Source organism: Alternaria atra, assembly GCF_907166805.1.
Source record: "Alternaria atra isolate CS162 genome assembly, contig: 21, whole genome shotgun sequence".
Lineage (NCBI taxonomy): Eukaryota > Fungi > Ascomycota > Dothideomycetes > Pleosporales > Pleosporaceae > Alternaria > Alternaria atra.
The window spans coordinates 6,842,026-6,853,565 of record NW_025091319.1 but is presented as its reverse complement, the minus strand read 5'-3'; the positions used below and the strand labels follow the sequence as shown (position 1 = coordinate 6,853,565).

Below are 11,540 nucleotides of genomic sequence, written 5' to 3'. Positions count from 1 at the left end.
TGATGCGTTGTTAGAGCTGTTTGCCCACTTTTGTGGAACAGGAGGAGAAGCGTCACTTACGCTGGCGGGGTCACCCGTCGGTGGAGAAGGGTCCATAGCCTTTTGCGGTCAACCCGAGTGTATAATCGAACACAACACAACAACAAACGTCCAGAATGTGATATTGAAAGTAGGAAAAAGGTTTCAGAGGGTCAGAAGACTCTGAGGACTATTTCCAGCCTTCCTTATGAGTTTCAAGGCGTTGTAGCAAGGAATATAAGAGTGCGGCGCGATTATGGCTTTCGAAAGTAAGGAACGAGACGAGGTAATTGGTCAGATGCATGGTTCAACCAGGGTTAGCATTAGCGTCAGCAATTGACATGATGAGGTGTGGAGGCACCACCTGCTGGCACACAGCTCGAGATTCATCTCAAGGCTGACACGGCGCCCACCTGATTCCACACCATTGTTCGATATACCTTAGGCAGGGTGTTGCTAAGTGACAGCGGTCGAAAATCAAACTTGCTTCTGGTGAAGTCTCCTAACGGCTTAGCTAGCTTTTGACGGAGATACCATAGTGGCCTCAGCTACATCGTCGGCCATTACGCATCGCTTCCCGATAACGTCCTCTGCGTCCACCCAAACCGCTATCAACGGCACAACGACGACCCAGACTAGGATGGCCTCCCTATGCCCCGCCACTTCTAGCTGCCTTACTTCGAGAAAGAGGTCTATGTCTATATACGCTGCGCATGGTCCTTCGGCTGCCCGACCGAGATCAAGCTTCAGGTCTTGCGACAGCGTCTCTTGAAAGGTCTCGTTTAAATGACAGTCTGAAGCACACACGAAATCGAGGTAGGAACAACAAAAGCAACAAATCGTTTAACGAACGTCATGTTCTTCTCATCATTGAAATCACTACATCATCATTATATACAAGGCAATCGGCATGCCATCACATCCCTTCTAAGCCTTCGTGGCAGCTATGTTATATACAAATCATTTATATTTGTCCCCCATGTACTTGCTGTGGATGTGGTCAAAGAAAGAAGACAGGAAAATGAAATTCGTGACTGTATGATCTTACGCGACCATGTTATTAGGATGATTCATCCTCTGGACCCATGTACTGATCTGAAAACCGTCCCGAAAGTGCTGCGCAACGTGATCCATCCTCACAGCCGTAGTGCCGAACGAAAATTTGCAGAAGCCGCACCAGAGACCATCTGGGTTCGAAGAGAATTTATCCTCAGTTTCCGACCATTCATCTGGAGGCTCGAAACCTCTTTTCGTATAATCGTTGGCGGAGGACAGATGCACGTGCTGTACATGCTGCTTAAGAAGATCCTTGCGGTCGAAGGCACGCGCAGTCTCATGCTTGGCCAAGCAGACTTGGATGTTGTGCTGGTCGAAATGATCCACGTGATTGACAGTATCGGAGCAGAATATGCACTTCATACCTGGCCGTAATGCGTCGTTGCCAAGTAAACAAACCCAGCGAGTGGTGCCGAAGCCATGGACTCCAGCTTCGTGTCGCTTCCATGAATATTGGTTCTTAAAAGGCTTCCGCATGCACACTGTGCAGTGGTACTGGCGGACATTGTCTCGTCCACCATCATGGGGAGTCTGCAGGGGATGTACTATCGCCCCTTCCGATGCGGGCAGCGAATATCTTGACGAATATCGTCTCTTGCCCTTGCGCCCAGGGGTGTCGACTGTTCCAAGCGGATCATGGTGTTGTGGAGCGGCAGCCCCAGAAACATCAACGCCAGCGTTTAGCTCGTTGCACAATCTGTCTAGTGCTAGATGACAATCAGTCTAGAAACAAACATTAGACATGGATACTACTGACTGTCTCTATCGCGTTTCCTAAGATTAGTCAAACGACGGCTCAACTGAAGGCTTGAGATACGTGCAGCTGCAGCAAGCTCTGTCTTCTCCTCAGCTGTAGGATATCGGTCATGGGGATGGTCATGGAGCCAGCGCCTCACAGGATCCATGGGTTGGGGAAGTACACTGCTCTTCGGTTTCTTGGACGTGCCACACGGATGTAGAATGGGCGATTGCTCACGAAGAGAATGGTGTGACGAGTCATTCGTAGTGACGGAACTTCCCAGCGGAGAAGTTGGTTGTAGATGCGTGAAAGAATTGACAGTATCGCACCAGTCCACTATAGGATTCAAATCCTCATAGTCAAGCGAAGCTGGCGTCAACTCCAACTCTGAAAGTGCGACATGTCCTGGTCGGATGGCTTGAATAGACTCATGAAACCAGGGTAGCTCGCTCAACTCTGGCACGGAAGGGTCTGCGAGCGCGGCGCTCGAACCAGACTCGTCGGTATAGGTAGGGTAATGTTCAGTGTGAGTCCAAAGCCATGGCGCTGAATCGTGCTGTTGACAACGAAAATTGTCGCTGAGTTTTAGCAGCGCTTGGTCGCAAGTGTGGTGGCTGCTGTGTCATTAGCGTACCGCCTAGGATGCTTGCAAAGCCTGATTACGAGGGAGCACGATCTGAAGAATTGCTGCATCTGATCCATTTGAAATGGGCGACACGATGAAAAGCAAGGTGCTTACTATAAAGTGGTCGAGTCCTTCGTTGTGGTGGTCCAATCACAGCTGCAGCTGAGGGGCAAGGCAGAAGGACCATCTGAAGGACCGAGGGGGCTCGTAGGGTGGCGTGCCTGGGGAGTCGCTCGATTTGTGTTCATGTTCGACGTGGGTCGGACCTTCACATGAGTATGCACCCACGTAACTCGGTTGAAACTAGCTAAAAAAGTTATGATGGTAAGAGGTCTCCTGTATGACCAATCTGACATTATTTCAGCCTTCTGAGATGAGTTTTAAGGCGCGAATGTTTTTCCAGTTCAGAAACCACGTCAACGCTCGGACCACATCGCCAAGAAACAGAAGTCGCAATGAGATCTCCGTGTCCACCATACTTCTTCATTCAGCCTGAGTTTGCTCAGCGCAAAAGTTTAGTTGAATGGTACCCTATGGTGTATGTCATCCATGTCATGTGTCTTGCAGCAGAAGAGTTTCCAATAGCCGAGAAGTGATCAACATGCAAACTATCGCACCGCGGTACGTACCTGCTTCCTTCGGATTTGTTTCCCTCGATCTGCGAACGTTATACGTGTACAGTCTGGCAATCCAACGCTAACATGATGGGTTTAGACGTGTTATCATGTCCATGAGTCCTCGATAACAAAAGATTGAAGTTTAAAACACATCATCATATTCTTCTCATGTATATACAGTATAATCTAGGCCGTCAACGCGTTGACCAACCATCTAAGCCTTAGCAGCAGCCAAGATAACATCGGCAGCCTTCTCAGCAACCATGTACGTCGACATAGCAGTGAAAGTACCAGGAATTCTAGGGAAGACACTAGCGTCAACAACCCTCAATCCAGCAGTTCCACGGACCTGGAACTTGGAGTCAAGGACAGCCATCTTGTCGTCATCAGCACCAATGGGGCAAGTAGACGAGGCGTGGTGACCCCAAGCAGTGTCCTTGGCGAACTGAGCAATCTTCTCGGGGGTGTCAGCGTCCTTGCCAGGGAGGACCTCATCGATGGGAACGAGCTGGCGCTTGAAAGAGTCACGAGCGAGGTTAACAGCCTCGGTGAGGGCAGTGAGATCCTTGTCGAAGTCACCAACACCAGTGTCGAAGTAGTTGTAGACAATCTCGGGCATGTCGAGAGGGTCAGCAGATGCGAGCTTGACAGTACCAGCGTTGTTACGGGGGTGAGCCTTGAGGATGGCCCAGGTGAACCAGTCGTGCTCCGAGGTAGCGTTGTAGGCGTAGTTAGGGAAGTAACCGCGGAAGTTGACCGGGCCACCGAAAGCAAAGATGTCGTAATCGTCGTTCTCAGCTACGCTGGACTGGTAGAACATAGTTGCGCCAAGACCAGGGGAAGCGTAGATACCGCGGTTGCCCAAAATACTGGTCTCCCATCGGTCCATGCAGGCGTCGGGCTGGCTGTTACCGAATGTGCAGCCGTTTAGGGCGGAGAAGTCGGATGGAGCTTTGCCCTGGACGTTGATCTCGTAGTGGTCTTGGAGGTTAGTTCCGACACCGGGGAGGTCGACGACAACGGGAATGTCGAACTGGTTTAGCTCATCTGCTGGGCCGACACCGCTGAGCTTGAGGAGTTGGGGCGAGTTGTAGGTTCCTCCTGCGACGATGACTTCCTTGGAGGCAGTGGCGGAACCAGCCTCACCCTTGGCACCGTTGGACTTGGGGCTGGCCTTGTAGAGGTACTGGCCGTCGAGGAACTCGACACCGGTGGCACGGGGAGGAGTGACGTCTTCGTCGAAGGTGATCTTGGTCACGTGGCAGTTGAGTCTGACGTCGAGAGGGTACTTCTTGCTGCCATCATCGGCCTTAGCATCACGGACAGCGAGGACGAACTCGCGGGATCCAGTGCGCTTGCCATCGGTGGTAGAGAGAGGGATCTGGTAGAGAGCGTTGCCCTTGTCACGGCTCTCGGTGTCGGCGTTGGCATCACCGGCGATCAAAGTACCAAGGTTGACAATGGCGTTGGTAGCGTTGCTGAGAGCGAAAGCGGCACCACCGACCAAGCTGAGAAGCTGAGGGTCAGAGGTGACGATGTCGATGGGTGCGTATGAGGTTCCGAGCCAGCCATCGTAACCGTGGCCTTCTACACCGGGGAGGAGGTAATGGTTGTTCTCGAGCTTCTCGTAGTACTTGCGCATGTTCTTGGCTGACCAAGTGTCGTCACCAGTAATGGTGGCGACGTTGTCGAAGTCGGACTGGTGAGGGTAGACAGCGATGAGAGCGTTATGCGCTGTGCAACCACCCAGGGTACCGGTACGAGGGTATAGCGTACCCTTCATGGTGGAACCCGCTGGTGGGCTGAGACCAGTGTATTCACTACCATCGGGGGTCTCGTAGGTGGTCTTGAAGTCGCGAGCTTGTCTCTCCTCGTCGGCGTAGTGCTTGACGAAGAAGTTCCAGCTCAAGTTGGCGTCTTCAGAAGACCTCGCGCTGAAAGCGGGAACGGTGTAGTTGGCGTTTGCGCCTTGGTCGTCACCGGCTTCGATGAGAAGCGTCTTGTGACCAGCTAGGGCAAGGCGGGCGGCCAGAGGCTACATAGCATGTCAGTTTGGGTTCCAGCAACTCAATCATTCCGTGACTTACACCACCACCTGCTCCAGAACCGACAACTACATATTCATAGCCAGTCAGATCGACGGCCCTCGCCAGGATAGGGAAGGCCGCGACTAGACCAATCAAACGAGGGAAGAACATGGTGATTAGGTATTACTATGCTGTTCAGGTGGGTATTTAAAGATAGAATGACAGAGGCTGTAAAGTGGCCTGCTTGATTCCATATTGTGTAGCCTTGCCAGTCTTTATATTGTTCCGAATCGTATCAGTCGATCGCATATGTCGGCTTCCCCCTGGAATAGGGGATATCTACCGGCGGTGGCCTGCAATGCCGAATGACCTCGACCTCGGACAAAAACCATTGGAAGATAGTTACCAAACAGATGGTGTTCAGTAGTTGCGGTGGTTGATCCCTTCTGGGTCTGGAAAGTAATGCTTTCAATCGGTCCGATATGTAGATCATATGGGTCCTCCTAGGGTACCCTGTAGTTCGCAATTTGCGCCACGGGTGTTCATTCATACTCTGAAGAACGACGGCTGTGCAAGTTGTTTCTGTGAGCTTATCAATATTGGAAGCCGTTGTCCTTGGTTAGCATACACGGTTCGAGACAGCAAACATCTAAACATATATCAATCGTATGCGCTCCTTTGCCGCTTGGATCAATCCATTCATGGATTTGAAAGTGGCAACACACATCCGCGGAAGGGCAACGCCTTTCCCATTCAATCCCGCACCGACCATTGAAAACCTGGACTGGAAATGATGGATTCTCCTGTCAGGGACATCTACCCTGGTCTGTCAATGTCTAATTGCCGGACGTTCCTCCCGCTTCGGAAGGGACCTCCACGGCTACAACGGATGTGGAGTAACGGGCCAGGGACAACGGGACGCTAGGGCCTAACGTGGATTAGTACGAACGTGCATTGAAAACCCTCTGCACCTGGACTTCACGATCAGGCCTGCAGCGTGCGATTATCGTGAACGGACAAAACGTGGTATCTGTAGATTGCCGATGTCATCGCCGAGCACAATGACGAATATACCACGTGGGACGATAGAACAGGCGCAGGAACCAACTTTTGCTCCCATCTCGCTCTCGCCACGAGGCCCAGAATGGAACTGACTCAACTACGACTCCACCTATCACTGCTCGCCATGCGAACGCCATGTTGAATTTGGCATCCGGCAAACTCCACAACACCTTTTCCTAATGCTCGCTCTAGTCGCATGCGTTAAGGCGTACGTTTATCCCGCTACGGTACCCGCGCCTCGCTCGAAAGCTCTCCTATCCGTTCCCAGGTTATTTCCTCATCCACGACGGCGGAAAGGAAAATGAGCCACCCACCGTACGCTTGAACCAATCACAGCCATACAGTAGCCGGCTCACTGTTTCTGTAAAGGTCTTGCATCTATGGCTGTCCAGGCCATACGGCATCGGCGATGCTCCTCACAAGTTGCAGCTTCTTTCTCATATCCTCGTAGCCAAGACTGTTACCTTCAGCATGTGATGCGAAACCACATTGCGGGCTGACACAGCACTGCTGGATGGCGTCTTCGCGAGATTGGCCGGTACCCTTTGCGATCCAATCAGCGGCCTGGTTCACCCTGGCGATCATCTCGTCTTTGTCCTCAAGCTTAGGGAACTTCGATGTGATGACACCAAGGACAACATTCTTGTCTTTGGGGAGGTGTGCTAGCGGCTCGAAACCACCGGCACGTGGTGTGTCGTATTCTAGGTAGTATGTGTCGACGTTCAAGTCCTAACGAGATCAGTATTGAGGGTTTGTGGGTATGAGAGGAGGATATACTTGGAATAGCTTCTTTGCGATGTTGTCGTATGCGCCCTCCGAGAAATGTCGGCTGCCGACGTAGTTGCCGCGGCACAAATGGATGCCGAGATGCATGTCTGCGGGACGTACGAAACACTTGTTGTAGAATTTAACGTAGGCATCAAACATCTCGTCAGCAGTCTTGTCGTTCGTTGTATCGGCCTTCCAGCCCGCGAGCATATCTTCTGAGCAGAAGTAGGCGAGGTTAGGGTCGTCAATCTGGATGTTCCTGATGCCTTGCGAGTGGAGGATCTTCAGCTCCTCCTGGTATGCCTTCGCGACATCCTCGAAATACTCCTCGTCATTTGCGTACACTTCCTTGGGGTAGGCTCTTCCGTTCATGTAACGGAAGTGGTACCACGATGGCGAGATCAATGTGATCTTGATGTTCTTCCACTCGCTCTCGGGCAGAAGGCTCTTCATAAGGTCGACTTCACGCTGGTTGCTCGACGTGCCGGGGTGCTTGATCTTATCAACGCAGACGGTGACATGATTAGGTACCTGCTTCGCTTCCATGAAAGACTTGGTATCGGGCGCATAGGCGCGGAACATATCCACGCTGTAGCCCTTCAAAACGCCAAGCTGGAGTTCCTTCATGCCATGTAGTGTTTCGAAGAAGGTGCCCCAGAACATGTGCCTGCATGAAATGTCAGTCTAGACTTGAACCAGCAGCACTCGAGCTCCTGACCTTGTGTACTCTCCACTTGACACAACCTTGAGACCGCAATCTTGCTGGAACTTCACAACCTCTGCGACAGACTTGTCCTCTAGAGGCACGAGCTCCTCTGGCTTAGCTTTGCCTGATGCGACATCGTAACGCTTCTGCACAAGCTCCTGGGGACGGAGCAATGAGCCAACGTGCTCGGCGCGGAATGGAGGGCTTCTCTTGAGGGACGACATCTTCAATGCGATAATATGAAAAGCTCAGAAGAGAATAAGTGATGGGAATGAAGCAATTGACAGAAGAAAACTTTGCCCCTCATCTTGTCCACTTGCCCCGCAATCACACGCCGCTCATTGAGGACCGCTGGACCCTTCATCAACCCCGATAGACCCATGTTCAGACGCCGGGGAGCTAGTAAGCGAGGCTTAGAGTATAGAGCGTTGATGGGATTGGAAGAGCGATCGCAAGAGGCGGGTAAGCAATGTGGGATGCAGCTCGAGCTATGGTGGGGCCTTTGATCGATAAGAGAGGCGCCACCCGATGTTTACGCCGAAAGGCCATGTGGTTACAAGGAAACTCGCATCCCCTGGGTTTCCCCTCCTCGTACAATACTCCATTGCTGTCGGATATGCGCATATAGTTTCCAAGTTTATCGTAAAGAAAAGGGATTCTGCGAATACGCTCTGTTCTGGGTGCACTGAGGCGCAAGGCGACAAACTTTCACAATTCGAACATGAAGATATGGCTGTGCTGTGGGGTGTACTGGGAAGTCCACAGTCCATTTGGCAAACCAAAAAGACCTGAAGCTGCAGACCAGCAATTATTCGCCGTGCCACGAGAAGGCGACACGAAGACGCAGTATGCCCCACCAACGGTGTCGCATCGATGAGAATGACGCAATGATCTCGAGGAAGGAGCATCATCGAGCCGCGGATATAACCACGAAAAGAATGAATTTCGTAAGCGACGGCGGCAGTTACAACGGCGAAAGAGAGTAAAATCCGAGTTTCGGGGAAGCACTACCCCGCGCTAGGTGGGATGTCGATAGCTACATATATGCTGTCATTACACCTCGCAGCTCCAAGTCCAGACCAAACGTTCGAAACACCCAAATACGACGCCTTAATCACCCACGAACAAAATGACACGAGTTCTACTCACAGGAGGAAGCGGCTTCATTGCTGCGCATACCCTTGATATTCTCCTAGACCATGGCCACAGTGTAGTTACTACGGTGCGCACCCAGGAGAAGGCGGACAAGATCAAGGAGTCGTACAAGAGTGCGGTCGACAAGGGCCAATTGAGTTTCGCAATTGTGCCAGACATTGCTCAGCCAGACGCTTTCGAGAAAGCTGTCATCTCAGACCCTCCATTCGAGGCTGTACTTCATACTGCCAGTCCGTTCCACTTCAATGTTACGGATGTACAAAAAGTGGGTACATATTGAGGCATTGGAATGGGCCCATCCGCTAACAAGATCTAGGATTTGATTGACCCTGCTGTCATTGGAACAACTGGAATCTTGAAGTCGATCAAGAAGAGTGCAGTACGTTGAAATCTACGAGGTACCATATGTTCACATGCTAATCAAACCATGTAGCCCTCCGTCAAGAATGTCGTCATCACATCCTCGTTCGCTGCCATCGTAAACGGAAGCAAAGGCTTCTGGCCGGGACACTCTTACTCAGAGGACGACTGGAACCCGATCACACAAGAAGAGGCGCAGGAGAACCCGATGATGGGATACAGAGCGAGTAAGACGTTCGCCGAGAACGCGGCGTGGGAGTTTGTCAAGAACGAGAAGCCCAACTTCTCCATTTCTACCATCAACCCACCGATGGTATTTGGACCAATCGTAGGTTGCAAGACACACATCTGAAGATGACCGCTGACAAAAAGGAAGGTCCATGCTCTTGACAGTCTTGAAAACATGAACACCTCCAACCAGCGCATCCTATCGGCGGCACAGGGCAAGTTCAAGAACGAAATCCCTCCTAGTGGTGTACATCTGTGGGTAGACGTTCGTGACGTTGCAGAGGCACACGTAGCCGCGTTTGAGAAGCCAGACGCTGCCAACAAGCGCTTCTTCGTCACAGCCGGATACTTCTCCAACAAGGAGCTATGCCAGATCATCAAGAAGAACTTCCCTGAATTCAAGGATCTGCCGAGCGACGAGACACCCGGCGGCGACTACCCAGAAGGCACGCCTGAGAAGGGCTTATACGGGTACAACAACAAGCGCTCCATTGACATCCTCGGTCTGAAGTACAAGACCTTCGAGCAGTCGATTGTCGACTCTGTCAAGTCTTTCCAGAAGAAGGGGTTGTAGATGGCAACATTGATTGCTCGAAACGGTGGAAGGGTATTGGTAATATTCGATTGGCTATGTATACTATCTAGGTGACGCGCGTGATCGAGCGCACGAGCATCACTCGCATGCATTATAATCTGGAACACATGTCAGCATGCGAAGTCTCGGAGTAATAGACAATGCAGAGTGTATATGAGCAATCAGCCTGTTGAGCTTGAATTTTTTGGACTTCATCGCTTTTACCAACTCGGAAGTTATCGTTATATGATCATCATATTGCAGGGAAACGGAATGGATGGGAATTGCTTACCAATAGAGAGTGAGTGCGACGCCGGCCACTTGGTGCTGCATGAAGCACGTTGATGGCCAGCGATGGAGTGGAAGAGCAAGCGCGGACAGCTTCGAAGAAAATGGCAGCTCCGGCAGAAGATCGGGCCGAGTCGTTCCAGGACTAGCGCGTGCCCCACCAACGAAGCCCATCGATGGCGGGCAGTGACAGCAAAAGCCCAAACACTTTCTCGAGATTTCCACGTCACATCGCTCTATCGCCGTCGCGTAACACTCAGCCAACCCCGTAATCAACTTTATTCTCAATCAGACAACTCCAGTCCGAGGAATCGCGAAGATGTGTAAGTTGCCTACCGTTACCCCACTACCACTGCTTCAAAGCGCATGCAGTGGAGGTGTGTAGCTTGAATTCGTGATCGCAAGGCTATGTTAGGAAGATCCGGAGTGTTAAGCACCCGTTGCTGTCTTCATGCTCATATTGCGATCCTATGCACATGCTTCAATATTAACGATCTTCACAGCCGACTTCAACGCCATTGCTCGTATGTACCACCCCAATACATCCAGCACATCCCCGCCTACATCTTCTCCTCGAGCGCTCCACCAGTCAAAACGCGACTGACCCATGCTTCAGAGCAGTTCGTCCAGTTCTACTACAAGACCTTTGACGAGAACCGCGCTGGTCTCGCCTCCCTCTACGTACGCGACTCAAAAGCATGTGCGCAAAAGCAGCAGTCGGCTGACAAACACTACAGAAGGAGACTTCTATGCTCACCTTTGAGTCGGGAGGAACTCAGGGTTCAGCCGCCATTGTAGAGAAGCTCCAGGTAATGATGACTCTTCATACGGAATGGGTACGGGGCTAATTCAGGGAAGAACTTGCCATTCCAGCAGATACAACACCGCACCGATACCGTCGACGCCCAGCCTTCTGCCGACGATGGTATTCTTGTTCTGGTGACTGGTGCGCTTCTGGCAAGTCGATCCCTTGCGTTACACTTGGTTGCGACTAACATCAAATAGCTTGGAGGCGAGGACAAGCCAATGAGCTTTACTCAGGCTTTCCAGCTCAAGAACGCCGAAGGCAACTGGTACGTTCTGAACGACGTTTTCCGTCTGGTATACCCCGCCGCATAGGCTATCCGCTCGCCTTTCAAGCTTGATCGCACTGCGGTAGTGACTTCAAGGGGTATACATAGAGAGTCATCGAGTCTTAGCGACTTTTGACACGACTCATGTGATTTTCGTTTACGAGTTTTGAGCATTTTGGCGGACGCAGCGTGGTTGCGGATGTGATTGAGGATCGATACTTGATGCAATCATCTTCGGGGAAGT

At 51.5% G+C, this 11,540-nt stretch overlaps 5 protein-coding genes across 5 annotated transcripts; 2 read left to right on the top strand and 3 right to left on the bottom strand.

Annotated features, from left to right (window-relative positions):
- Window positions 1-1,062: 1,062 nt before the first annotated feature.
- ALTATR162_LOCUS2733 (uncharacterized protein) lies at window positions 1,063-2,686 on the bottom strand (the record flags this gene model as incomplete). The annotated part of the gene is made up of 3 exons (XM_043310339.1): window positions 1,063-1,781; window positions 1,832-2,427; window positions 2,553-2,686. 3 exons carry the CDS (start codon window positions 2,684-2,686, stop codon window positions 1,063-1,065), a joined length of 1,449 nt encoding a protein of 482 aa, XP_043166274.1.
- A 583-nt stretch (window positions 2,687-3,269) lies between these two features.
- On the bottom strand, window positions 3,270-5,253 carry ALTATR162_LOCUS2732 (uncharacterized protein; the record flags this gene model as incomplete). Its single annotated transcript, XM_043310338.1, has 2 exons — window positions 3,270-5,090; window positions 5,143-5,253. The coding sequence occupies 2 exons, from the start codon at window positions 5,251-5,253 to the stop codon at window positions 3,270-3,272; spliced, it is 1,932 nt and encodes a 643-aa protein (XP_043166273.1).
- Window positions 5,254-6,522: 1,269 nt separating this feature from the next.
- ALTATR162_LOCUS2731 (uncharacterized protein) lies at window positions 6,523-7,842 on the bottom strand (the record flags this gene model as incomplete). Its single annotated transcript, XM_043310337.1, has 3 exons — window positions 6,523-6,873; window positions 6,922-7,579; window positions 7,631-7,842. The coding sequence occupies 3 exons, from the start codon at window positions 7,840-7,842 to the stop codon at window positions 6,523-6,525; spliced, it is 1,221 nt and encodes a 406-aa protein (XP_043166272.1).
- A 905-nt stretch (window positions 7,843-8,747) lies between these two features.
- Window positions 8,748-9,935, top strand: ALTATR162_LOCUS2730 (uncharacterized protein; the record flags this gene model as incomplete). Its single annotated transcript, XM_043310336.1, has 4 exons — window positions 8,748-9,038; window positions 9,090-9,152; window positions 9,207-9,446; window positions 9,510-9,935. The coding sequence occupies 4 exons, from the start codon at window positions 8,748-8,750 to the stop codon at window positions 9,933-9,935; spliced, it is 1,020 nt and encodes a 339-aa protein (XP_043166271.1).
- A 739-nt stretch (window positions 9,936-10,674) lies between these two features.
- ALTATR162_LOCUS2729 (uncharacterized protein) lies at window positions 10,675-11,342 on the top strand (the record flags this gene model as incomplete). The annotated part of the gene is made up of 5 exons (XM_043310335.1): window positions 10,675-10,747; window positions 10,840-10,904; window positions 10,961-11,032; window positions 11,082-11,180; window positions 11,229-11,342. 5 exons carry the CDS (start codon window positions 10,675-10,677, stop codon window positions 11,340-11,342), a joined length of 423 nt encoding a protein of 140 aa, XP_043166270.1.
- Between the last annotated feature and the right edge of the window lie 198 nt (window positions 11,343-11,540).